The sequence below is a fragment of the Thunnus maccoyii genome, chromosome 8, assembly GCF_910596095.1.
Source record: "Thunnus maccoyii chromosome 8, fThuMac1.1, whole genome shotgun sequence".
NCBI lineage: Eukaryota > Metazoa > Chordata > Actinopteri > Scombriformes > Scombridae > Thunnus > Thunnus maccoyii.
Window position 1 is genome coordinate 17,418,208 of NC_056540.1, and position 24,761 is coordinate 17,442,968.

Genomic DNA, 24,761 nt, shown 5'->3' on the forward strand with positions numbered 1-24,761 from the left:
GACTTATTTATGAAAAGATTTCAGAGACTTTAAACCAGAAAGACCTTTAAGCAACAAAAAAAAAAACAGTCCAAATAAAATTTAAAAAGCGGTGATTCATAGCTGATCTGCTGAATCACTGATGACTCAGGTTTAGTTCACAGGTCATAATTATGTAAAAGAGCAAATAGCTCTGAACCAAAGCATGTACAAATTATTCTAACGCCTGTTTATCACTGAACTTTACTGAAAAATAATAATCTGTGCACAGGAGAGACTGAATCTCACACACAGCTTCTGACACAGATAAATGGACTTTAGAGGGAAGGAGTGGACTTTAAGACCCCGACACTACACCCAGCCAACACGATAATGATCAACATCATTCATCAGGAGCATCTTTGTGTCCAATCAGACGCAGCGATGCTTGTGTGACTGTCTGTGTTGACCTGGTGCTTCTTTCCCTTCCCACCCCCACTCCACTGTGCAGACACAGGGTTGCTTAGCAACCCAAGAGCAGCCAATGGAGAACACACACTCGTTTGTGCAGACACTCACACACAGTTGGAAAATCCAGGAACTCTGAAGGAGGAAGATAATGTACTCCCACTCCATCCCTCCATCACGTTCTGTGACCCCCAAAATGTGAAGAGAAACACCGGGAAGGGAAAAGCACAAGTGTAACCCGGCTGCCTGGAGGAGATCCAAGCCAGAAACTGCTCTTCACTGCATTGGATGCACACACATGACAGCAAACTATCCCTGCAATCAACTGTAGGCGTCATAAACACATCCAACATAACAGTGAAGCAATCCAATCAGTGTCTTGATAAAAAAAAGCCCTTGTCATGTCTTATCTACATCCAAAAGCCTAAATAATATTTTGTGATTGTGACTGATTATCAATGGAGTTAAGCCCAGCTGCCATGAAATCAGCATTTCCAGCAGACAAAGGACTTTACAAGATGAAAGTTAAAAGCTCTGCAGCATCTCCCCAGTCTAACACTATTAGCACATTAAGTGAGTGCTTAAATACAGTCAGCAGACGATGGATCAACTCACTGCCTTAAGCGAGGAGACAGCACTGTAATCCCCTAAAGGGGGGTTCCACTACAGTAATGGCAACCCGCATGAAACCGCAGCCCCTAGGGAATGGTGGGACTGGGTAGATTATGAGCAGCCTTGGGGCAACCCTAAACCCCTTAGCCCCCCCTGCTTGTGGAGGCTCATGACACACACACACATAAAGGTTTACTTAAGTCACTATTGGGGTATTTACATAGACTTACATTAATTTCCTGGACACTTACCCTAACCTACTTGCCTAAACCTAACCATTACTCTAACCATAACTTACCCAAAAGTTACCAGATGGGGAAATGGCTTTTGTGCCAATTGCACAAGCTGTCCCCAATCAACTGGTCTTAAGGCTGGTGTATGTCCCTGAAAGTGACTCAAGTCATAGACACACGCACATGCATGGAAAGACGCTGATAAGTGTGTATACAAGTAAACACAACCATGAAATGCATGAAAACAGATGAGCATGACTGAAACTGGAAAATATAAAGACAGAGAAGTGCAGGCAGGCACACACACACACACACACACACACACACACACACACAACATCCAAGTAATTTGACTGATTCCTCACATACACAAATCTCATGGGGAGTGGGGAGTAAATATTTCCTCTCTTTTTACTCTTATATGACATGTTTTGGGAGGGGGGGTTGCAGTAACTGGGTGTCAGGGGGATAATTTTACTCCTGGAGGATTATGTGATGGTGATGGAATGACTCTTTGGGCCGAGGGCAGGGAAGTGGCAGGAGGTTGAAAGTGTTTTTTTCGTCCTGGAAAATTAAAGCAGCAGCCTGAGGGGCAGGAGAAATAAACGGAAACATGGTGACATAAAAAAAAGAGGACATAATAGCCTGCTACAACACAGTATGATAACACTATCGCCTGGTGATAAACACCAAGAAGAACATGCTTACCTGACAGAGATATAGGATACTATATATATATTATTATATACCAAACCAAATCACTGGAGGAACAGACTGAGGGGCCATTAGACTTGGCCTATTAGGGTCAAATCATTTTATCTCTTACCCAATGCCTGAGGACAAAACATGGGTAAAACACACAGTTTTGAGTGGTTGCATTGATAAAATCTCTACATACGTCCCACCTTTATGTACTGCCTTGCAATGCTTTTATCACACACTCAGAGCATGGTCCTTTCAGCCCGGTCAACTGTTCATTTGTTGCCTTTCCCCCCGTGGCAAAGCTGCTTAGAGCAGAAAGGAGATTACACATCGCCAAATATAAAAACAGAAAACACTGCAAAGCCTTTGTGACCCCTGCCTATGAATACACACACTCATACCTATTCTGAGTCCCAAATCTCTGTATAGATTTGGGTCTCGATCTGACCCGAAGCTTTCATCCTCACATAAATACAGTACTTACACAGTACATGCACGTAAAAGGTCTGTAAGAGCCTGCAGCTGTACTCAGTGGTGAATTCAATCCTCTCCCATCAACAGTAGTGCACTCACATAATAAAGAGCACACACACATGTTGCCCTGATATGACTCATAAATCCATAAAAAAGAAATTCTATAGACATTCCTATTCTGCATTAGGGTTGGCCTTTGCTTGTGCACTGTTGAAACTGTTTCATTTTTGTAAAAGGGAGCGTAAAAAAGCCCAGAGGGAGAGACAGACACAGGTGACCTTCGGGGGAGGGGAGGTCACTGGAGGGGGGGGTCACTGAATGTAATACTTCAATGATCAAAACAAGGACTCAGCAGCCTGGGGAATACATACACACAGCTTGCCCTGCTCAGCAGTTGAGATTGTAATGTGTGTGTGTGTGAGAGAGAGTGAGAGACAGGGACAAATGTCCTATCAACCTCCACACATCCCACATGCTCACAGCATTTGTATATAGGCCTTATGGGGAAGTAGAGCAGTCACAGCTGAAAACTGCTTACGATTAGGTGAGAAATCCCTAGACTGGAGCAACATATTGGCCATGCCTTGAGGAAAAAGGGTGGAGGTAAAGCATGTTGTACTGTTAAAAAGATTTCTATGTAGGGAGAAATATCATGAAACTGGTAACATATGAGCTATGACTTCCATACAAGTCAAACTGCAGGAGAGAATTTAGGTTTTGTGCAGATTTTGTGCCCAGTAACCCAAATCTCAAGGACTCACACAGTATACTCATATTCTGATTTTGCCTTATAAGCACATGCTCACAGACCAGACTCCATGAGAGCCATGGCATGATGACACAAGTGCATACATCAGGGAAAAAGATCACACAATATAGGGCACATGGTAAAATATGCTGAGGGCAACACTTGTATCGGAAAAATCTATTTGCAATGATGTCCGAAGCAGCCTCGGCAATTATCTGTTGTATGTTAACACTGCCCCCTGGTGTCTGGCAGATAGTAGTGCAACAATATTAGATCACGTTGTACAATGTTTGAGGCTGAGGAGAACAAATAGTTTGCACGAGTATATTCTTTAATTTCACTTGGCAAAAACGGGATGTCAAATAAAAGCTCAGTTCCTCGTTAACGACACAGTTATGTACTTGTTTCAATAACACGTTTCCATTTTACAACACAGTCAAAATAAAAGTTTGAGGAGATGGTTGGTACGTAAGCACAATTTTGAAGGAAGAGACGTGCTATCCTACCTCTGCATGCCACATGTCTAAATCTAATACCAACTAGGCTTTCTTTATTGGCTTAATGTTATTTTGCAGTTTTTTTTTACTTCAAGTAATGAAAAGTTACTCCACTGATAAGAAAGAATGTCATTGGAAGATCCTGGAGGTAAGTTATTTTCTTTACAACAATAGCCAATATTTCTTAATTATGGGTGATCATATTTAGTAATTTACAATTCAGTGAAAAATGTCCTAAATATCTGCAAGATTCACAATTGAAAACACAATTAGGACACTGAAATCAAACGTACTTTGACTTTGTTTGTTATCAGATACATATAATAAAATTTGACAGTTATTTATTTTTTCCCCACATCAAATCTGGAAAAAAAACAAAAAAATCAGAAACATTAAACGCTTCCTAATCCTTCGAAGTAGTCAGTAATAAGGTCGAGTGGGACACAATAGGCAATTCTGAAACGAGTTCCTCGGGTTTAAGTGCATGACCATTATTTAAACAAAATGTTTTCAAATGGGATTAGGGCCTATGTCTGGCTCCTGCTGATCATCCATGTAGTAGGGATCCCCTTGGTGGACTCTGTGATTGTGCACCCTGAGGTTCCCTCTGTGGGCAAACCTCTTCCCACACTCTGTGCAAGCAAACGGCCTCTTCCCCATGTGAACGTCCCGTTGGTGGGCTCTCAAGTTCCCGCTGCGTGCAAAACGTTTACCGCACTGTGCGCAGCCAAAAGGCCGCTCACCTGTGTGCGTGCGAGTGTGAACAGTGAGCTCAGAGGGAGTGAGGAAGCTCTTGTCACAGAACTGACAGGGATGCAGTCTGACTCCTGTGTGGCGTAAAAGGTGTCTGCGCTGATGGGAGGGGTAGGTGAAACACTTGGTGCAGTACGGGCAGGTGTAAGGTCGTCCGTTCCCTCCGCTGGGAGCTGGTGGGTGGCTGAGAGTGTTTGCATGTCGTAGCGTGAGCGACTGTGAATTGGACTGCGGTCGGAGAGGGTCTCTGTTGCCAAAAGTTGCGACCCGCCTTGTGTGATTGATGGGGCCTCTCCCTCCCCTATCATCTCTGGGTCTCCATGGTGACTCACCAGATGGAGCCTGTGGCTGATCCTGTTGAGCCTCCCTTTGCGCCACCCCCTGATCCTGCACTGAGTTCTGGTTGGCGCTCTGGTTCTCAGGCTCCTGGTCCAGGAAAGGGAAAGAACTATCCTCATCTTCGTTGCTGGTTTCGTCAGAGCCAAAGCCAGGTCGGAAGCAGGGTGTGTCTGTGCCGGTGCTGCTGCTGGCTGGACCAGAACAGCTGGTGCCATCTGCCTGCAAGTTCTCTAGACCGGGCACCCCACCTCTGGTGGCGTCTAACCCCGGTAACCACTCCCCAGGCTGAGCTAGGCTTGGGTCAGGCCTTGGCGAGCAGCGTCCGCTCTGGGAGATGGAGAGAAAAGGAGTGGAAGCTTGATCCTGGAGGGGTCGGTGGTCTGCACTTCGACTGCCTTGATCCCAGTGAGACACTGCAGACAAATTGGGGGGAAAAAAACAACTGATGCACTTTTATACTCAAAGAGTTTCAAGGTCATCTGGCTACAGCTTTGAAAAAGCTAAACAGTCAGTAACTGGACAAAGAATGTGCTGACTTCTTACATTTGGCCTTTGCTTGTGTGGCAGCCAGAGGATCTATCTGCCTCTGGTGCTCAGCAACAAGGCTTCCCTCTGGGGCTTGGACTGCGACAGACTCCATAGTAGGTCGTGATCCAGCATGCTGTGGAGAATAACAGGTCAGACAGGGCATGGTGCAAATGTAAGTACATTTCTGGTTGTTCAGAAATTACAAATGCTTTATGTTTCATTGATTGGACAGCCAACATTTGTATTTGTGGAGAGAGTCTGACCTCATGTTTTATTGAATCTCCATCTTGGCCTGTGCCCTCCTCTTTTAGCCCACTGAGGCTGTGACTGAGCCCTGCTGCTGGGTCTGAATGAGGAGACACATCCTTTCCTGTGCAAGAAAAGTGTAGGTCAGTCTGAGTAATGCCTCTAGTGCTACTTCTGTAGTGAATATAGGTAAGAACAAAAATGGGTTTGGATACGAGATTATCCTGAACATTTACTGAGTTCATATTATGCTTGAGTCTTTCCACAATGATAATAAACAAGATAAATAAAGTCAGTGCCCAAAGCTGTGTATTACCTGATCCTGTCAGGGTCTTCTGCCTCAAGCTGTCCTCTCTGTCTCCTATTGACATCTCCCCTTCCTCGCTCCCTCCACCCTTCGCCCTTTGCCTCCTCTCCACTTTCTCCAGCCTGCCTCTGAGGATGGAGATCTCCTGCGTTTTCTGCGCCAGCTCCGCCTGCTGCTCACACAGGCTGCTCTCAAAAATCTTGGCGATCTCGCACACGGCGGCTGCCAGCAGCGAGTCCATGACGGTGGCCAGCTGAGCGTGGAAAGCACCCCTCACAGACTCCATCGTCCTTTGTTTCAGGGACGATGTTTTAATGTCACCTACCAATTGACACCGCTGTTTTCTTCGATGGTTGGCCGCCAGAGGCAGTTGAGGGACGATGTGGCTGCTACCACTGTACACTCGTCTGCTCTGGCATCCCTGAACTGCCATCAGATTGTGCCATGCTAACTAGCTACGCCATTTAACTTTTACATTCCTTGTGGTTGAATAACTCTTGATAATTAACTTGTGCGACAGCTTTTTTTAAACGACCTCACTGAAGTTAAGGTGTCAATCTGCTCTATCTTGTAAGGTTTCGGTACTGTTACATTACATACAGTGATGACAAGCTATGCGGTGTAATGCAGAGATTCAGTTTGCTTATTACAACGATATAAACACCATCAATTTGTAGCTAGCAACGAGAAAACAGCCATAATGTTAGTGTTTTAGTGCGTGCTAGCTAATGTTACCTATGGCTAACGTGTAAACAAGGCAGCCAACGAAGCGTAACCTGTACTGACCCGCAGCAGCTCGTACTAAAGCCGGCTGTAAATGCAGTAAAGACGATCAAATAAGCACATCAGCAACGACTCGTCACTGTCGATGGACATTTATCAATATTGGCTTTCATCAAATCCAAAGGAAACACTCCGCACACTTGCAAATCACATTCAGGGATGCGGCGACCAGTCGGCCAGCTAGCAGGTTGGTGGTATCCGTGATGTGACAGTCATGGCAAATCTCGCGAGAACACAGCTGAAGCCACTGCAGAGTGTAGAATCACAAAATACAGTCTCGTACATTTTAAGAAAGTAGGTAATACTACAACTTCACACATTACTGGAATTAAAGAAAGAAACTCTATGCAAGACACAGTGTAAAATATGGATTTTATTGGGGTAATGATCTAACAACACCACTGACACTTTTTATGATGACAAGAGAACAGTCGTAGTAAACCTTTTCCATCATGTCCATGTGGATCAATGAAAAACAATACAACCCACACAAAGTTTGGAACATTTTAAAACAGTAAAATACAGTACATTCACATTTGTTCTGAACTCAAGCATCAAATAACATAACTTTGAATGTAACAAGTCCTAAAAAATTGTAATGTTTTCAGATATCCTTCAACTAACAGTAGGTGGATTAACAGGATAACCAATTACATTTTCCTCCAGCAAATACAGTCATCAGGACATCTCAAAGCCATGTCCAGAAGTCTTGACACTACAAGCAAGCACATCTCCAGACACCACAGGGTGAGCTGAAAGAGTGTCTGAGTGAGTTTCTCAACTTGTGCTAAAACTTGTAGAGTTCATATCAAACAGCACCGACTGTGAATAAGGCGAACAAACACATTCATACATATAACTGAACATTAACTTTCCTTAAATACAAAAATAAGATTAGTTGATTTGTTTATATACTGTATACCACAAGGCAGCAAAGATTTTTCAACAGGTAGAGATTTTGCTATACACTTTCTACCGAGGTAGCTTTTCTTTTGGTGTGGTTTTTTTTGGGGCCAATATCATTGTCAAAGAGCAGGTTTGCTGTAAGGCAATCTTGGATTTACATAGTTTTTGCATCACTTTAATGTACTGTGGTGCTAACTGTTCTTTTTTTTTCTTGGGATATATGTTTTCATCATTTTAAGGGATTTTTTTTAGATATGTATCTTTATCCTTTCTGTTATTGCACTGCTGTGGGCTGGAAAGAAGAGCATTTTGTTTTTTATGTATGCAGGTACACAAGAAAATTAAAATAAACTAAGTCTTGAATATGATGAAGTACCCCGATTTGCCAGGTATTTCACAAAGTTGCACATTCCCATATTTTTTTTCTAACAATGCTTTCTTCATTGAATTTTCCTGGAAAATATTAGTTTACCACAATATGTGTTTATTTTTATCCATTGCCCACCCCATACACATCATTCTTCATCCAATCTGTGAAAAGATCCTTAACACTTTTAAGGAAATGTCTGGGTAAAACTTTAAAACAAGTTACATGTGATGATGGTGGAACAAGAATACTTGGTGGTGGACCCCTCAGTACATGGACAGACACACTCATGTTTTACCTCTGTGCGTAAAAGTGTGATGTAAAACGAGTCATTCAAAAACCCGTAGCATTCAGGAAAACCCATCCATCAACCCGGAAGAGCATAAATAACAACATCTAATATTTTTAGACAGGAGATGCTAACTGCATACCAGCTTACTTGTGGAAACGTTGAATATGGTTCTTGAGGCGTCCCTCGGTGAGGAAGCCTTTCCCACAATCCTGGCAGATATTAGGCCAGTCCCTGTGAAAATCAAACACATGCCTATTTAACTCCCTTGGTGTGGGGAATATCTTCCCACATTCCCGACACGGGATCTTTTTCAGAGAAATACGGCATCTTTTTCTGTGTTTGTATAGCTGCGCACTGGAATTAAATTTTTTAGGGCACTTCTCACATTTGATGGGCTTCTCTCCTGTGTGGATGCGATAGTGTTCAATCAACAAGCCTTTGCTTTTCACAAGCTTCAGACACGTTAAGCAGCTGTAACCATTGGGGCGCCGTGTGCCCATTGTTTGCCATTTTTTCCTCTTGTCTGAACTGTGTTCTTTCTGAACATTGTTAAAGTTAGCTGCTCCGCTTGTGTCTTTGCTGGAAGCAATCAAACTCTCTCCGTTTTCTTCAGGCTCCTCTAAAGGCTTGGTCCATCCGAGGTCTCCGTTTGTCTCTTTTGATGTAATTTGATCTTTGTGCCTTCTCGATGACGCACTGCAGCTGTCAGAGGAAGGTGTGCTTTCCTTCCTAACAGTTTCCTGTTTTTTGCCCGGCGTGGACAGTTTTTCTTGGTCACATGACTGAGATTCTTTTGCAAACGATTTCTTGAGTTTTCGGCAAGATATTTTATGATTAATGAGAGCGCTTGGAAAAGGGAACTCTTTTTTGCATGCTCGGCATTTCTTGTGTGACCGTATATGTACATTTAGGCCAAACTCTGTATCAAACACCTTACAGCAAAACTTACATGTGTACATTTTTCCATCATTTTGCACCGTCTCTTTTTGTTTAGACACAGACTCAGTTGCTGTGTTTTTTCTTCCCTCGTTTTTGCTCTTTGTAACATTTTCTTGCTCTTTTCCTGTTAAATTTCGCCCTCTTCTTCTTTGACCTGTGGGGACTGCTGAGCCAGAATATTCCTGTTTGATCTCTCGGAGCAAACGTTTCATGTCATTTCTTACTAGTGATCGTCTGGCGGTTGTTGTTGGTGAGATTTTGTCCTGAGTGGGTTTGTCGCTCTCCTTTAATGAGGAACCTGTGGGAGAAAATATCGCAAAAAATTAAAATGTAACCCTGAGAAAAAGGGAAAAAGCCATATTTAATTCTATAATACTATTACTACTAGGAATTCTCATTTGAAGGGTCAGTTCACCAAAATTAAAAAAAACCTTTCTCACTTTCGCCACCTGGTATCTAGACAATTTTGGTTGTATTTGGCCACATTATTAAATATTCATCCCTGGGTTTTCTGTTGTTACCCGAATACAACGGAGGAGAATAAAATTTGTAGTGCTCACAGCATTGAAAAATGACATTTAATGAATTTAACTGCAACACATCTTTTCAGAATCATTGTCCTTATGAGAGTGCGGATATACCTGTAGTTCAACCTTTTACCTGACAAGTTGACAAAATCAGCATTTTTATTTACATAGAGAGCCTTAGAAATCATAAAATAATCGTGTTAATGTGTGTATGTAAGTGAATGTAAATGTGGATGTGAGAAAGGAAATACATTCCTCATTCTGACGATCATTTACAGCACAGAACAATAAATGAAATTAAGAATTAAACCAACCTCTCTTGGATTTCCTGCCTGCCTTTGTTGGCTGGTGAGACTCTATGTCATGGTTGACCACCTAAAATAAAAATGTTCTTGGTTATATCTCCAATGATTTGCAATGCAAATTTCAGAAAACAGTTTCATGCAGAGCTGTGTCAGCATACACGGATATTACGGAGATGAACTCTCTGGATGTTCTGAGTCGTTCAATCATTTTGCCAAAATGTGAAAAAGTGGATGTAGAAGCACTTTTTAAACACTTTACACCTGAAGAATACACAATAAATCCTGTAAGGGCAAATCAGTGCTTCAGCTCAATTCCTGCAAACTTTTGTACCTGAGCCTCTGCACATCTGCCAAATACCTCCACAAGTGTCAGAAGAAAAAAAAAGTGCCCCCCCCCTCCCCAAAGCACAACCCTCTTAAGAGATTTTGTCACCCCATGGAAAGTGTTTGTTTTGAGGCCTAACTGACTGCCTGTGTTGGTCTGAAATGTTCACAAACACATTAACACCTACCTGATCCCCATGGAGAGTTGGGTTAAATTTTTATCAAAAGATGGACATGTGTAAAAATTTCACCCGATTTCATCAGTTAGCAGAATATCCCAGTGAGCTCTGAGAGGATCTTCACATTGCTTTGAAGAAACTACGGTCATGAAGTATTGAAGTTTCTCTTCTTTTTTAGGTTTTATCATAATCTGACATGACACAGGGATATCTTGTCCACTGGCAGCACTGATATATTCAGAGTGCCATATAATGTTTCCAGCCTACCATTAAGGATGCGCATTCATTAAAATGAAGCATGTGGGCTTCAGTGGTCGGTTATCAAATTTGCAACTGCCCGTCTCAGCAATTATCCTATCCTATGCACACCATTGCTCCCCCTCCCTCTGAACCTCTTGTGTTACTTATCACTGCACCACTGTAATGCTAAGCCATCCAAACATCCGCTCCTCCATCACACACCTCTTTCTTGATGATCGGAACGTGCCACAGTGGGATGGACAGCCGTCGCAGTCTTACGCTGGGACACACGCCATCGTTTTGCTTGGTCAAGTTCTCGTAGCCCAGAGGGGCACACCAGTCATCAGGTACTGCACAAACCCAAAAAAACATGGGTGATCTTCAACTGGTGATGCACTAAAAAACATCTGGCTACACCAGTGATGCTTTAGGTGTGTCCTAGTAAAGGGTGAGGGTACTTGTGCATCACTTATTTTGTGTAGTGTATGCACATGTACTTAAACTATTTGTAAATATTAGTTTTCACTATGACGCTTTTCGGTTTGTTTCTGTTTGTCAGTTTAATTCAGAATAATTCAATGTTCAGTGTAACGTCCAGGGGGAATGAATACTAAAATGGCCTTAGAAGCATCGCCTGTTAAGGTAATAATTCTCTCTGTAATGACAGCCGTCTAAAAACAGTGACTATAGTCAAACATAAAATGTCTTTCACAGAAGAAAGCAAGTTATTTCAATCATTTAAACACTATACCTTCAAAATCAACCTCAGGATCATGAGACGTTTGTTTGGAGGCGTTCTCAGGCTCTCTTTGTGTTTCAACAACTTGAATTTGATCCTTCTCCGCTCTTGTGTGACAGTCATTTTGACTTTCTTTCAGCTTGAGCTCTGCTTTCTGTAACTTCATTTTAAGTTGAAGTATCTCTTCTCCTTTCTGTGCCAGCTCCATTTGATGGTCGTGTAGCGTGTTCTCAAAGATCTTCGCTATCTCTATCATCGCTGTCCTCAGGACTGAGTCCATGGCCACCTGGGCCCTGAAATCTCTTGTCCGATAGTCTGTCATCTTTGAAGGCAACTGCTTACAGATGTCCTCCCTTGTAAAGTCTTGTGTGATGCTGTTCTGGTCCTCAGAAAGTCACTGACCCCCTAAAAAGAGAGATAAGAGACTAAATTAATGACAGCTATAAAACAGCAACCTTGGTGGTTCCTAGGTATACACTCAATGGCCACTTTATCATGTATGGGGTGGACAAAATATTTATGTTTCGTGAAATAAGGTCACTTTTAGCAGGTTTGCTGAAATGGGCATCTAACACCAAATCAACTGGGAGAAGGACGATCTCCCTTCAAAGTACCACACTCAACTTCTAATGGCCTTCAAGTATGCAATACCTCTGGAAGTCAAGGATGTACTACTACTATGTAAACAAAAAACAGAAAGTTCAACGGACTGTCAATTTATTAATTTTACCAGGAAAATTTCACATCCATAAATTCAACTTCTCGCCCATCGTTTGAACTTTTCATGATTGAATACAGACAGTATTTTGAGTCTATCCAACTTATAAACAATAAGACATATGCACATATGCGTTAGTATGCTCCAAGAATGTTTTAAAGAAATCTGATTTTATAGCCTGCCTTTTCTGTTAAGTTATTTTTCTCTTTTTTATAATTATTACTTTTACTTTTTGTCCTGTTACAATGTTGACTGTATCAACAAACTGAAAGAGAAGTCATGTCCTGTTATGTTATCTTTATTTCAATATTATGTTGTTCAGTATGAATTGTTTTCTGTTATTGTATTAATGTCACACATATTGTAACTTAAGTGATGCTTTCTATAAATAAAGTAATGGCGGGAGTATGCAATATCCAGGTAGAGATGATACAGTTTCCATCATGTGAATGTGGACCACAATGTTTTATCTTGTGGAGTAGACACACACACACATTCAACAGTTACATCACATAGCGTTTAGCTGCTATAACATGACAAAAGTCAGGGATGAACTTCTCTGATAATGTTGGTCCACTGGTTAAGAATGAGTAGTAGTTTTTATAAGATCACTCATCTCTTTAAAACCACATCACCGTTAGCTAACGTTAGCCAACTTATGATACTGACTGTGCGTTTAAATAGATCAGCTTTCGCTTTCCACGTAAGAACAGCAGACCAAAAATTAACTTTAAATATCAGGAGCTTGGTAATGACTGACAACAGGCAGACCATTTAACTACATGTGGAGGGCAACTGATCATCTAACGTTATGCAAAAAATACTGACCGCTCTGCAGAAGGATGAACGCCAGTTACTGTATGAGATGATAACTCCGTTTGTAACCGAGGAAGGTCCTAATGCATGAAATGTAAGCTGTGGCGCCCGCTGACAACAAAATATTACATTAGCAGCATTTGTTTCTCATGAGGTATCCTTAACTAACGTGTAAAAGTCACACTGTCAAACATAATTCGGCCATTTTTACTAGGATACCCAGGAGAGAAGAATAACGTTTTTATTCCCACCCGCATTCTACGAAGACCCGCCCCTACTCTACCTCTGATTGGCTCTTTTTACGCTAACCAAATAAGAACTGGAAGCTAATTGGTCGTTCCATTTAACGTCACTGCGCTAGCTACACCTCCGCCATTTTGGACTGAAAGCGACTTTTTTTTTCCTCTTTATTGAACATTATGAACATTCAGACATTCAGCTGGTGGACATGGCACGGACATTATTGTACAGTTCAATATTCCAATTGGTGGAAAAAAGTAGATATCAATCAAATGAGTTAACAAATTTAATTAAAAAAAATAAGTTATCTAAACATAATATAAATAAACAATAACACCGCAATCAGGTTTTACAGAAAAAAAATCTTTAAATATAACAGTGTCCGTTCATTTTTTTGTTCGTCATAATGTATCATGGGTTAATGTATCTATGTACAAATTGAATTCAACCAGAAAAATATTAAGATTTTGGAGGGATTTTTGGAAATTTACCAACTACAAGACTTGTCATGTAACTCAAAGGCTTATTAATACATTTATCATTACAGGTTAATTACATTGTTATTATATTCATACATATATTGCATTCAAACGCAGCAACAAGCCTGAAATCTTTTCAATTATGGCAGTTGTTGAGGGGTTAATTTGTTTATTTGTTTATTTGATTTCTTCCTTTAACCTAATTAACAGCACAGTAATATTGCAAGAGAAACAACAGTACAGGGAGTATTGGGGGTAAAACACAAGCAGAAATAAAATTGTACAATGTAAAAGATATATATTACAGAAATTAAAAGAAAAAAATAAATAAACATAACTTTTTAAAAAAAATGAATTAGCAATATTGAAAACCAACAATTAATTAATCAAAATATGATTACATGCCAACCATTTTTCTTCTTCTGTTTTTAAAAAAAAAAAAAAGCGCAGGCTGATTTCTTAAATTACTGTCACATTAGCTGCTGTAACAGGGCAGTTCTCTCTTTTTTCCAATAAACAATAATCCAATGTTTGTGACTTTCAAATATTGTACACGAACCCCTCTATAAACTATTGTGGTAAATATTCTCTTTTTAAGGTGGATGAATTTTACTTCTTCCTTAAAAAAAAGCGTTTCCTCTTTCTTTTCACAACTGATGGACAAAGACCTCTATTTTTCTTCAGATATTACAACCTGGCCTGGGACAAGCTGAACACTAAATATGTCAGGATACAGCATTGCAGTTACATGGTAGCATTATCTTAATTATTTAGACCAGGATTACAAACTGTTTTAATAATTTTAATAAACGGATGGTGTGCTCATTTATGTCACAAATTAAAACAATGTGTGATTTACTAATAAGCAGTCAGTAATTCACACAATTAAAGCATTTAGATTGAAAAACTATTTAGGTTTTACCTTACTTACACATACAGGTCATTGTTACCGCAAACTCCTACATAGTTCAAACTTCCAAAAACCAAAAGAAAGTAGGCAAGTGGGGTCAATGGTTTGTACAGTCACTACAGAAGCAGGAAACAAACAAACAAACAAAAAATGTAGCCACAAACACAAACCTTACCCAGTTATAGCAGAGAAGCTCAGGCCCGCTGAGCAGCACTCTGTGCTCATGTAGAGGGTCAGAGAAGGACAATAGTAGAAAGAACACTGGTGTCTTCGGTCATGTATTTTAGGCTAAATTAATACAAGATATTCCTTCATTTGCCAAATGATGGAAACCTACAGTTTCATATTGCATCTAAAACAACACTGGGAGCCCCACATAAGCTTTAATTTGCAATTTGAAAAGGCCATCGGACCGTAGCTCCCACTAACAGCCACTTCAGCAAGAGATATTAATGCATGCGTGTAATTTGTAGCAGGGAAAGTGCTTGTTATTGATTTCACACAGTTGTGTGTTAATCTGATGCCTGGTCTTGCTCAGCAACACTATTGTTTGATGTTTATTTGAGTTACAGAATTTGATTAACAGAGATAGATAGTGTACAGAAATACATGCTGCATTCGCTGACTCCTCAGGTTCAGTGGTGGATATGTGGTAGATTATTTCATCTCCAACAATATAATGTCCTGTCTCATGTTAGTCATTTTCAAGTGAAAATTAAACTAAAAGTTTTTTTATCAGGATATGTTGTTATATTGCTTATTATCCCATCCCTACCGTGAGCGTTCACTGTATATAAACACATGCGCCAGCTGTTAAAACAAACTGTACAATATAGGACTGTTAACACTGAAACACATAACACTGGAAGTATAAAATGTGTATCTCGTATGCATACTTACTGTATATGATGTGTTTACAAAAATAACAGTATATGTGCAGTTCACTGAAGAACAAAATTATGGCGTCCCCTCAAGAAATCAACGAGGCAAATAAATCTGAACAGTATGTGAACACTTTCCACTTTGTCTACAGATACCTGACAAACCTGAGTTTCATAATATCAGCATACACTTGGCTCACTGTGGTCAAACAAAAATCAATAAACTTTCACTTGGGACAGACATAGTTTCAAGCAGGGTGTGCAGTAGATAATTGACAGCAGTACAGTAGATAATTACTTCAATTGAGTGCGTCAATGCAGTATTCACTGGGCTGTTTTCTCATTGCCTCCGATTTCAAACTGTAAAACATGGCTGATATTAGGGGGAAAAAAGTGTTTTTATTTCTTCTAAACTAGCCACAAAAACTGTTTAAATTTGGGCTTTTTTGTCTGAGAATATTTCTTCATTTTATTGTTTTAGCTTATTTTAAATAGCTGTTCACAAAGTTCATAAGCTGCAAGGAGGTGGCTTAAACAAAGCCTTTGCCTTTCCTACTACGGTCAAAATGTCTGCTGTGAAAAGACACTATTTATGTTATTAATTACACATCTGCTTGTCTGCAGTTAAAAAGATACATTTTTTCTCACTGGGTGTTTTCCAGGTTTGAATCTAATACCCAAAGCTTGTAAAAAAAAGTGTGTTTGTGAGAATAAACAATCAAGGAAAACAGAGATTCATTTACATTCTACAAGATTTGCTTTATTGTAACAAGAAAGGATCAGTGCAAAGCTTTAGGGTCTAGATAAGTGCGTTTAGGAGAGTCGTACAGTATGTTAAGAGCGGATCACCGAGTGTCTCTACTTCTCCATTCTGCCGGTTTTAACTACGTTCATTCATGTCGTAAAATACTGGAATGAGCTTCGGTTTCAGCGTGTTGACCTCCATCTCAGCCAAATGTAGTGTTGTTCCAGGCCACGTTGGCTGCATCCATGTCCACGAAGTTAACATAAATCCTGAAATAGACACAGAGAGAAATAGGTTAATGAGATTGGACATTAACAGTGAGCGAGGTATATGAGATACAAGGGTATCTGAGTCTGTATTTCTGGCACCATCAATTGCTTATCAGATTCAGTGCAGTGATTGTACTGATTGTTGTGTGTGTGTGTGTTATTTACCTGTCAGCAGAGATGCCCAGGTGTTTGTTGAGCATCCCGCACAGTAGTTTTGAGTATTGCTTGTTGTGAGCACCGCTGATCTTGCCAATACTGTGGAGGGAGCAGAGTGCGCAGGGGTCTCCCTTTCCTCCAAACATCATCATTTGGTCAGGGTTGATATGCACAGCAATGTACTGTGTTCACAAGACAGACACACAAAATTGATGTCAGGCAACAACACTGGCTGGATCCGCTGAGCCCCAATGTCACATTGTAGTATCCACATTGCATTAAAAAGGCCGGCACATACTAAATATAGACTACAGTTAGAGTTGTAGTGAGGATTTTTGAACTACTGAAGTCATGAATCCAAAATATCCCATTGCAGCCCCACCCATACATGATATTTCATATGATTCTGGCAAAGAAATAATGATTCCCTTTCATAAAACAAACACATTTAAAGATATTTGGTCTAAGAAATGTCAGATTTAGCCTCCAACATTAATTAACAGAATGTAAACTGCTCATTAAGATCCCCAAAGTCCCAAAGGCAATAGCCTCGATCAGTGGCGGCTATCGACACACATATATTATATATAAGTCTGTATTCTAGTTCATTTAATGCTATACTTTTATGCACATGCTAGTTAAAGCCATGCCTATTAATGTTATGAAGCGACATAAAGATCACTAATACAAATTGAACATTTTAATGGCAAAGTATTTACATTATATTTTCACAGCTATAGGCCTTTGGGCCTTCTGAAAGGATGTTGATCTGAGCCCTTTCAAAAACATCCCAGGTTATGATAGATTTGCTTTTAACTTGTTGGTTTAGTGAACTGACTCCACTAATCAATCATCTACCCATGCTGACTCAGTGCAGTCAGTGGTGAGTTTGCGTTGCACAAGAGTCGTATTCATCCGGTAGAGAGGCTGATACTGTATCTACTGTTAGCTACAGTTACACAGAAATCAGGCTTCAAGTGCTGATCTACACTCAACAGAGAAGTTAAATCCACCAAGATGATCCAGATAGGTAATAATGAGGGCGGATAGTCCCCTCAGTTTCACAGTGAGACCCAGGTGAGATCATGCAGGAAATAGCGTGGCCCGGACCCACCTGTGCAGGTTTGCCCATAGCTTTGGCGAGCTCCTCGGTGGCCTCAGACAGCAGAGCCGCCGGTACGTCGCTTTTGGCCACGTTAGTGTTCACCACGAACATCGGCATGATTATTCTTTGAAGTGCTCTCTTTCTGCTCCTCGGAAAGCTGTGAACGCTGCATAAAACTGTCCAGCAGGCGGAAGAATGAAGCAAAGACCCGTTTACCTCTTTCAGAGAATCACGTGGCAAAAGGACCACAGCGCCCCCCTCAGTCTGGAGGGTACAACAACAACCAAGTGGAGGCTACAGTAGGTATTTTTCTGGTATTATTTTCTTATTTCTTAGAAAAATCAATCATCAAAGCTTTACGAAGTTTGGTCTAATTTTCTTGTATATAAAGGAAGAAATAAATATTCCTACAATTTGTTTTTGTTGTTGTTTTTAAGGAAAATGTCTTACTCCATTTATTGAGACAAGGTGCCCCCTTATTTTATTTTATTTTTTAAATTTGTCTCCACAGTTAACTGTTTTTTTCTTACTGTACTTATAGCTAATTTAACTTGTAGCTGATTTATTATGTGTTGTTTTCCTCTGTTTGATCTGTTAATTATTTCTCATTGGTTTACTGTAATAAGTGGTCTTGTGTTTCAGTATGTTTGTATATATTGATTAAAAAAAACTTAAATTACAACAAAAATTTAAAATAAAAACAATCATCACCTCTACTGTTGAGATCACACAGAAGCAGAAAGTGATGTGTGAAATAATCCCGAGTTTTTTCCAGGGTGCGGCTGCTCTTGAGTGTAGGGTAATTACGGTACTGCGCATGCGCACTTTCCTCAAGCATCAGTAAGCAGAGCTGAAGGAGGCGAGGAGGAAACAGAGACAGAGAGAGAGAGGGGAGAAGTTGGATGGTACTTTCCTTTGTCGCCGTGCCTCTGATCTTACGATTAACGAACAGCATTATCCGTGATCCGTGAAATCACACGGTGTGTCGCCGGTTAACGTCTACTCCTCCTGATTTCACCTAACAAACGGTACGTATGGAAAGCTAAATTAGCCAGGCTGCTAACACGATCACTTTCCAACGTTACGGAGGGGCTGGTGACCCTCTTCTACTTCAGTATTATTGTGTGTCGACCAGTATTACAAGTTTACTAGCAGGTCTTGTTTTTAGTATATATCAAACTGCAATACCGCCTTTGTACTTCTTAATAAACCGACAATATATACTGTTTACTAAATGATAACACAGATGTTTATTAGCGATAAATAAAGTATTTCTGTGACTGATATTGATGACTAGGACCAGATTTAGCCATCAGATCGATAAGACAATGCGAAACTTTTGTGATCCCAGTGGGAAAAACTTGTTAAATGTTTACATGGTTGTGACGTGCTGGCATGATAAACTGTTATTGATCCGTCCTCAGGTCAAACCTGTGGCCAGGATGATGGAGGAATCGGTGAGCACGTTTGAGACGCATCTGACGGCTGTCATGGACAGTCTGATCCGAGCCTCGGTGTGTGAGATCACTAAACTCTTCCAGGAGACGGTGAACGACTACCTGGTGGAGCTGTCCCTCAACAGGAAGGAGAACGAGGCTCTCAAACTGAGGCTGAGGCTCACGGAGAGCAAGCTGAGGACCGAGCGAGTGTACGGGCTGGGCTGGGCTGCCCACCGCCGCAACGCTGGCCTGGCGGCGGCGGAGGAAGGGCCCGGAGGGCGGCAGAAACGAAAAGTTGTGGGGGCCCGTAAGTATTTCTGGCGTTTCCTCTCAGACAAGGAGCCTACGTCACATTTAGTTTGTGTCAGGTATGAAGCTGTCATTACTATTAAGTGGCACCTTGCTAAAATGCGTGATTGTGTTGTTTAATGTGAGAAACAGGGCTCTTGCTATGCAGTCAGGGCTTATGAGAAGACGCACTTGTTTTGTTGGAAACCATCTGGCAAGAGCTGATCTCTCCCTCCCTCCCTCCTCCCTTCCTCCTCCCTTCCTCCTCCGCCTCCTCTTCATGTTCGCTCCCTCTGTCCTTCACCTCCCCCTCTCCTCTCTCTCTCTCCGCTGCATTCTGTCCCTCCCACTCCTCTGTGCTTTTGCACACTCTGTCTCTCTCCCTCCCTGCCTGCCTTGCTCCTCTCCCTCCACTTCTCTCTGTCTCTCTCCAACTCCACCTCCTCCCCTTCCCGCTCCTCTCTCCTTCACGCCCTCTCCTCCTCCCTGCCTCTCTCCCTGCCCCCACCTCCTCCAACGCTATTCTCCTGCTCTGTTCTCTCCTTCATCACGTTGCACACACACACACACACACACACACACACACACACACACACACACACACACACACACACACAAACACACCCCCCTTCCTCTCCTCCCCCTTTCCCCACCTCCTTCACTCCACTCCTCTCCCGCTCCTCTCCACTGCCACCATAATTACACACTCCCTCTCCACTTCCACTTCTCTCTCTGTCTGTGTCTCTCTCTCTCTCCTCTTTCCACCTCTTCCCCCCCCCCCACCACCCTTCTGTCTCCTTCAACATGTTCTCCCATTCCTCCTCCTCCTCCTCTCTCCCCTGCGGCCCCTGCCAACTCCACTTCTCTCTCTCTCCTCTCCTCCCTGTCACGTGTTTTTCTCTCCTTCGCTCCCTCTCGTCTGTCATTCTACGCCCCCTCTCTCCTCACTCATTCATCATGCTCACTCCTCCTCCTCCTCCTCCTCCTCCTCACCATGCTCCTCTTCCTCTCTCCCTTCCCCCAACCTCCCTTCTACTCCTGTTCCCCTCTGCCTCTCAAACCCCCTCCTCCTCTTCCTCATCTCCCACTTCTCCACCCTCTTTTCTTCTTCATCTCTCGCTCCTGGCCCTCCAATCATCTCCTCCCACTTATCTCACTCCCCCTCATGTTTCATTCTCTCTCCTTCCTGTCTCCCCTCTCTCCTGCCCCCCTCCTCCTCACCTCACTTTCTCCTTCCTCTCTCACCTCCCTCCCACCCTTCCTTCATCTTCCTCTCTTCTCCCCAGGAGGCAAGTCAAAGAGGGGCCCGGCAGCAGCCTATGGCAAAGGCTGGCCTGGAGGTGTGTGGGAGGAAGGAGGAGGTGGCGGTGGCGGCGGCTGTGGTGGGGGAGGAGGAGGAGGAGGAGGAGGAGGAAGTGGAGGAGCTGTGGGGATGGTAGCAGGAGCAGGAGGAAGAGGGGGGAAGGAGGCCAGGGAGATGTACCTCATCCAGTTCCCCGGGGGCGAAGAGGATGAGGGAGGGATGGTGGAGGACGATGAAGGGGAGGGCAGCCTCAGCGGTGAGGGGGAGGAGACGGCCAACATCAAAGAGGAGGTGAGGGAGACGTGCTTTCTCAGAGGAGGAGGAGTAGGAGGAGAAAGTGGCACAGCATCTCTGCATCACTCAGCAGCTCCATATAGAATGAGAAAGAACGCAGACAGAAAAAGAGAGAGATAACACAGTGAGACAGAGTTTTGCTTGTGTTTTTCAGTCATCAAATCACTGCAGAGATGTAGTGGATAAAGGGAACGTTATTGATTTGATATTTAGCTTCCCTGAAGAGCCCTTTGAGTAGAGCTCTTCACATCACAAGTGCAGCAAGCTTTCAGGTGGAAATACTATTAGAGGTGAAAAGCGGCTTGCTGTTCCACCACATGGCCAAATGGCAGGAGCACAAATCCACTCTTCACTTTTCTTATGCGTTTGAATACTCAACGCATGCAGAATGTCTCCCTGTCAAGTCATTTCAAAGTGTTTTTGGTGGCTAATAAAATAGCTGTAAAGAATTATAAGCACAGAATCCCAACAGGACAATGATATAGCTTTTTCTCATGTACTTTGTAAACATATATTGAGGTAAGGTAATGATGTGTGGCTGTGATGAGGGTTGCATGTAAGTTAACAGAAAAGTTTTACAAAACTAATCAAATCCACCTTTGAAATTGCAGATCCTGCTTTACAAACAGTCCAGGATACATGCACAGCACAGGGGTAGAAAACACTTCGCCACACTGTAATGATATCATATATATGGATGTTTTCAGTATTTTGAAATGAAGCTGCTTGCTGGAAACCGGTCAAAATACAATTTTAGAGTAAATCTGTTTCCAGGACACGTCTGTCTCAGCCTGTCGTCTATGGCTGGCTAACATGATGTGTGGAATTCCAGTGAGAAAATGGCAGCTAGTAGCAATGATAATGCTCACGGAGACTGTATACAAAGATATTGCCGCAGATAGTGAGAAATTAACTGTGAGTGTCCCAAAAGATCAACAGGCAGCACAGGTTAAAAGCACAGAAGTCCTTAGTATAAAGAAACATTAGCACATGTAGTATGAAATTCCTGCGTTTTGCCTGTTGCACAAGTTCAGAGCACAGAACCTCTCTCATTCTGGATATTAATAACGTTGGCATGTATGAAAACCTTTCATGTCTCCTGAAAGTGTACCAGACACTATAAATATGCCAGATGTGTTATGTTGTGCAAAAACTCATAACATACTGAGACAATACAGATTTTGAAGTATTATTTATCAGCCACACAGGATCATAAAAAGAGACTCTGCACACCTGTTTGATTTTATTCTTCTGGGAAAAATTCTAAGTGTAATAACGTGATGCATTTTCCACTCAAAGCCGTCAGTCTGCACCTTTATCAGCTGTCACCAAGTCGCATACTGAAACTCTAAACGCATGTCAAACTGATCATTTAAGCATTGATCGCAGAGCCAAATGATTCATTTAACAGCCATAAACACACAAGAACAGTGTGAGCTGTCTTACCTTAGAACAAAGTGTTTTTTCCCTCACCAAGTTCTGTGCAAAACTATCCGTCACCTTCCAGTAATTTGTATCATAATAAAAGGCTCTGACAAGATCGCTAGAGTTAATAGCCAATTCTGCACTCTAACAAGCAAGTTTCCTTCTTGAAATAATGAACATTTCCTACTCGTTACTGTTGTGATTCATGCAGTTCAAGTCATAAAAACAACTTCAAGTTGATCTACCCTAAAGCTCTCGTTCATTTTGGTTTGTTTTCTACCCCTATCATGTGAGCTCACTGATGACGTTGCTTGGAAACCCATCTATAATCCTCTGTGCTTCTTTGTGCAGTTTTCTCAAACAGAGGGCTATCAACCTGCCTCTCTCAAGCTAATCAAGGAGGCTTTGAAGATGGACCTGCCCAACCAGAACCTCCACACTGGCTCCAGAGCCCAAAGCGAAGGTAAGGAGCCCTGAACACACTGATTGAGGGAGGGGAAGTTAGTAAAATGTTCAAAGAGCAATAGTTTGAAAGAAAGTGGGAACGGTTGCTCACGTCAGCTCTCCCTCTCTCCTCCACACGTCTCCTCCTCTCTCTGTATCTTCTCAGGAGACCTGTCAGATCATCCCCCAACCCTTCATCCAGGAGAGAGAGATGAGGAGGAGGACTGGGAGGTGGGCTCAGCGGAGCCATCAGAGGGAGGCATGACCATGGATGAGCTGAGGGGTTTGGAGTCCGCGCTGAGGGCTGAGAGAGGTCGTGAGCAGGGCGCCATGACGGCCTCCCAGCCTGTCAGCCCTGACTCAGAGGCGGCACCAGGTAGCGAGATCAGCTTGGCTCCCAAGTACATTGGTCTTGATGGAATGGAGCAAGACGAAGAGCTGGAGCCTCAGCCGCCCACCCTGCAGAGAGAAGACCATATAGGGCAAAGCAGGGTGAAAGACCGTGTGCGAGCCGCAGGGTTCGGGGTAGCAGAGCTGAAGTCAGGCTGGTCGAAGAAGTTGAGAGAGGGCGACTCAACTGCGGTCATGACCGGAGAGGATTTGTTGGAGCAGGGAGAGTCCGAGCACCTGCCTCACCTGTCTGCTCCAGGGAGTGTCGGGGAGAGCGGAGGAGAAGAGGAGGCTGGTGGAGACCTGCTTCACTTCTGCCCACAGTGTGGAGGAGGCTTCAACACAGAGGCTGAGATGGAGGAGCATCCCTGTCCACTAGGTGGCGCCCTTTTACAGAGCAGCGGAGCAGAGGAGAGTCTTTTCCCTTGCGCCCACTGCGGCAACACGTTCAGCCACGCCTGGGCGCTTAAGAACCACGAGTGCGCCTGTGCTGCTGAGCGACCGCACTGTTGCGAAATCTGCGGGAAGCGCTTTACACACTCTCGCTCCCTGGAACGCCATCATCTGGTGCACACAGGCGAGAGACCGCATCGGTGCCCGCAGTGTGGGCGCAGCTTCAGTCGTCTTGGCAACTTGGAACGTCACCAGCGGATCCACACGGGTGAACGCCCGTACGGGTGCGAGGCGTGCGGAAAACGTTTCAGTCGTGTGGAGTATTTAAAAAGACACCAACTCATACACAACAGTGAAAAGGCGACACTCCAGTGCTCCAACTGTGGAACGGGTTTCAGTGATGTGGAGCAACTGAAAAGCCACCAGTGTTTTTAGAGCCTGTACTTCAAAATCTCCGATAGAACTGGAAAGAAAGAGCAGCTTTAATTGAATGTGGTAGAATTTAGGTGATGAATGTGACTGATAGACGCTCCCGTTATTCTCAGTGATTTGGAGTTGCCTTTCTTACAAAAAACTGACAGGATGAGAAGTTAAATTGACTTCAGGATAAAGAAGCACATGCGTGTGTGGATGATAGTTGTCGAGTAAACAGAGACGGCAAATGTCCAAAGTTGATGGGAAGTCAATTATACATGTCGTTTCTCTGTAAGAGGAGAGATGGAATCAATCTCAGATGTTCAGCCATTTTAACTGGAGGTGTTCTCATTTGTACAAAGCTTGTACTTATTTATGATGATCAATAAAATGTACATGTTTGTGTTTTTATCAATAATTCACTCATTTTAAAGCTGATGGCCTTGTTTTTTTTTTCCCTCCGATAATAGAACTGACAGCTTGGTGTTTTGTATGTTTGTGTTTTGGTCATATAAAGAAATAAACATGTCAGTTGATCAGAAGGCTCTCCTCCCGCTTTAGTCTTGTTTTATTGGAAAATTATGGG

At 42.6% G+C, this 24,761-nt stretch overlaps 4 protein-coding genes across 6 annotated transcripts; 1 reads left to right on the forward strand and 3 right to left on the reverse strand.

Annotated features, from left to right (window-relative positions):
* Window positions 1–3,505: 3,505 nt before the first annotated feature.
* LOC121901776 (zinc finger protein 648-like) lies at window positions 3,506–6,876 on the reverse strand. Its single transcript, XM_042418729.1, has 4 exons — window positions 5,875–6,876; window positions 5,576–5,682; window positions 5,328–5,445; window positions 3,506–5,197 (listed from the first exon to the last, which is right to left on the reverse strand). Exons 1-4 carry the CDS (start codon window positions 6,296–6,298, stop codon window positions 4,203–4,205), a joined length of 1,644 nt encoding a protein of 547 aa, XP_042274663.1. The 5' UTR covers window positions 6,299–6,876; the 3' UTR covers window positions 3,506–4,202.
* Window positions 6,877–7,831: 955 nt separating this feature from the next.
* LOC121901792 (zinc finger protein 595-like) lies at window positions 7,832–13,264 on the reverse strand. 2 transcript variants are annotated; one of them, XM_042418765.1, is made up of 6 exons: window positions 13,013–13,264; window positions 11,479–11,871; window positions 10,950–11,077; window positions 9,994–10,054; window positions 9,377–9,450; window positions 7,832–8,444 (listed from the first exon to the last, which is right to left on the reverse strand). In XM_042418765.1, exons 2-6 carry the CDS (start codon window positions 11,786–11,788, stop codon window positions 8,433–8,435), a joined length of 585 nt encoding a protein of 194 aa, XP_042274699.1. In that variant the 5' UTR covers window positions 11,789–11,871; window positions 13,013–13,264; the 3' UTR covers window positions 7,832–8,432. The 2 variants fall into 2 exon arrangements, with proteins under 2 accessions (XP_042274699.1, XP_042274698.1); XM_042418764.1 differs by having other exon boundaries at window positions 7,832–9,450; window positions 13,013–13,263.
* A 2,980-nt stretch (window positions 13,265–16,244) lies between these two features.
* mif (macrophage migration inhibitory factor) lies at window positions 16,245–18,027 on the reverse strand. Its single transcript, XM_042419258.1, has 3 exons — window positions 17,795–18,027; window positions 16,690–16,862; window positions 16,245–16,524 (listed from the first exon to the last, which is right to left on the reverse strand). The coding sequence occupies exons 1-3, from the start codon at window positions 17,900–17,902 to the stop codon at window positions 16,458–16,460; spliced, it is 348 nt and encodes a 115-aa protein (XP_042275192.1). The 5' UTR covers window positions 17,903–18,027; the 3' UTR covers window positions 16,245–16,457.
* A 472-nt stretch (window positions 18,028–18,499) lies between these two features.
* On the forward strand, window positions 18,500–24,717 carry si:dkeyp-121d2.7 (zinc finger and SCAN domain-containing protein 12). Of its 2 annotated transcripts, none has more exons than XM_042419256.1 (5): window positions 18,500–18,813; window positions 19,210–19,531; window positions 20,802–21,106; window positions 22,886–22,997; window positions 23,145–24,717. In XM_042419256.1, exons 2-5 carry the CDS (start codon window positions 19,228–19,230, stop codon window positions 24,194–24,196), a joined length of 1,773 nt encoding a protein of 590 aa, XP_042275190.1. In that variant the 5' UTR covers window positions 18,500–18,813; window positions 19,210–19,227; the 3' UTR covers window positions 24,197–24,717. The 2 variants fall into 2 exon arrangements, with proteins under 2 accessions (XP_042275190.1, XP_042275189.1); XM_042419255.1 differs by having other exon boundaries at window positions 18,505–18,813; window positions 20,799–21,106.
* The last annotated feature ends 44 nt before the right edge of the window (window positions 24,718–24,761 follow it).

Coding starts and splice junctions, on each gene's coding strand:
- LOC121901776 (XM_042418729.1), bottom strand. CDS start 6,298: ATGGCAGTTCAGGGATGCCAGAGCAGACGAGTGTACAGTGGTAGCAGC. Junction 5,683..5,874: donor GAAGACCCTGACAGGATCAG/GTAATACACAGC, acceptor TTTCTTGCACAG/GAAAGGATGTGTCTCCTCAT. Junction 5,446..5,575: donor GAGATTCAATAAAACATGAG/GTCAGACTCTCT, acceptor TATTCTCCACAG/CATGCTGGATCACGACCTAC.
- mif (XM_042419258.1), bottom strand. CDS start 17,902: ATGCCGATGTTCGTGGTGAACACTAACGTGGCCAAAAGCGACGTACCG. Junction 16,863..17,794: donor CTATGGGCAAACCTGCACAG/GTGGGTCCGGGC, acceptor TTGTGAACACAG/TACATTGCTGTGCATATCAA. Junction 16,525..16,689: donor CTGGGCATCTCTGCTGACAG/GTAAATAACACA, acceptor TGTCTATTTCAG/GATTTATGTTAACTTCGTGG.
- LOC121901792 (XM_042418764.1), bottom strand. CDS start 11,788: ATGACAGACTATCGGACAAGAGATTTCAGGGCCCAGGTGGCCATGGAC. Junction 11,078..11,478: donor TCCTGAGGTTGATTTTGAAG/GTATAGTGTTTA, acceptor GGGTTTGTGCAG/TACCTGATGACTGGTGTGCC. Junction 9,451..9,993: donor AGGCAGGAAATCCAAGAGAG/GTTGGTTTAATT, acceptor TTTCTCCCACAG/GTTCCTCATTAAAGGAGAGC.
- si:dkeyp-121d2.7 (XM_042419255.1), top strand. CDS start 19,228: ATGATGGAGGAATCGGTGAGCACGTTTGAGACGCATCTGACGGCTGTC. Junction 19,532..20,798: donor ACGAAAAGTTGTGGGGGCCC/GTAAGTATTTCT, acceptor TCTTCTCCCCAG/GAGGCAAGTCAAAGAGGGGC. Junction 22,998..23,144: donor CTCCAGAGCCCAAAGCGAAG/GTAAGGAGCCCT, acceptor GTATCTTCTCAG/GAGACCTGTCAGATCATCCC.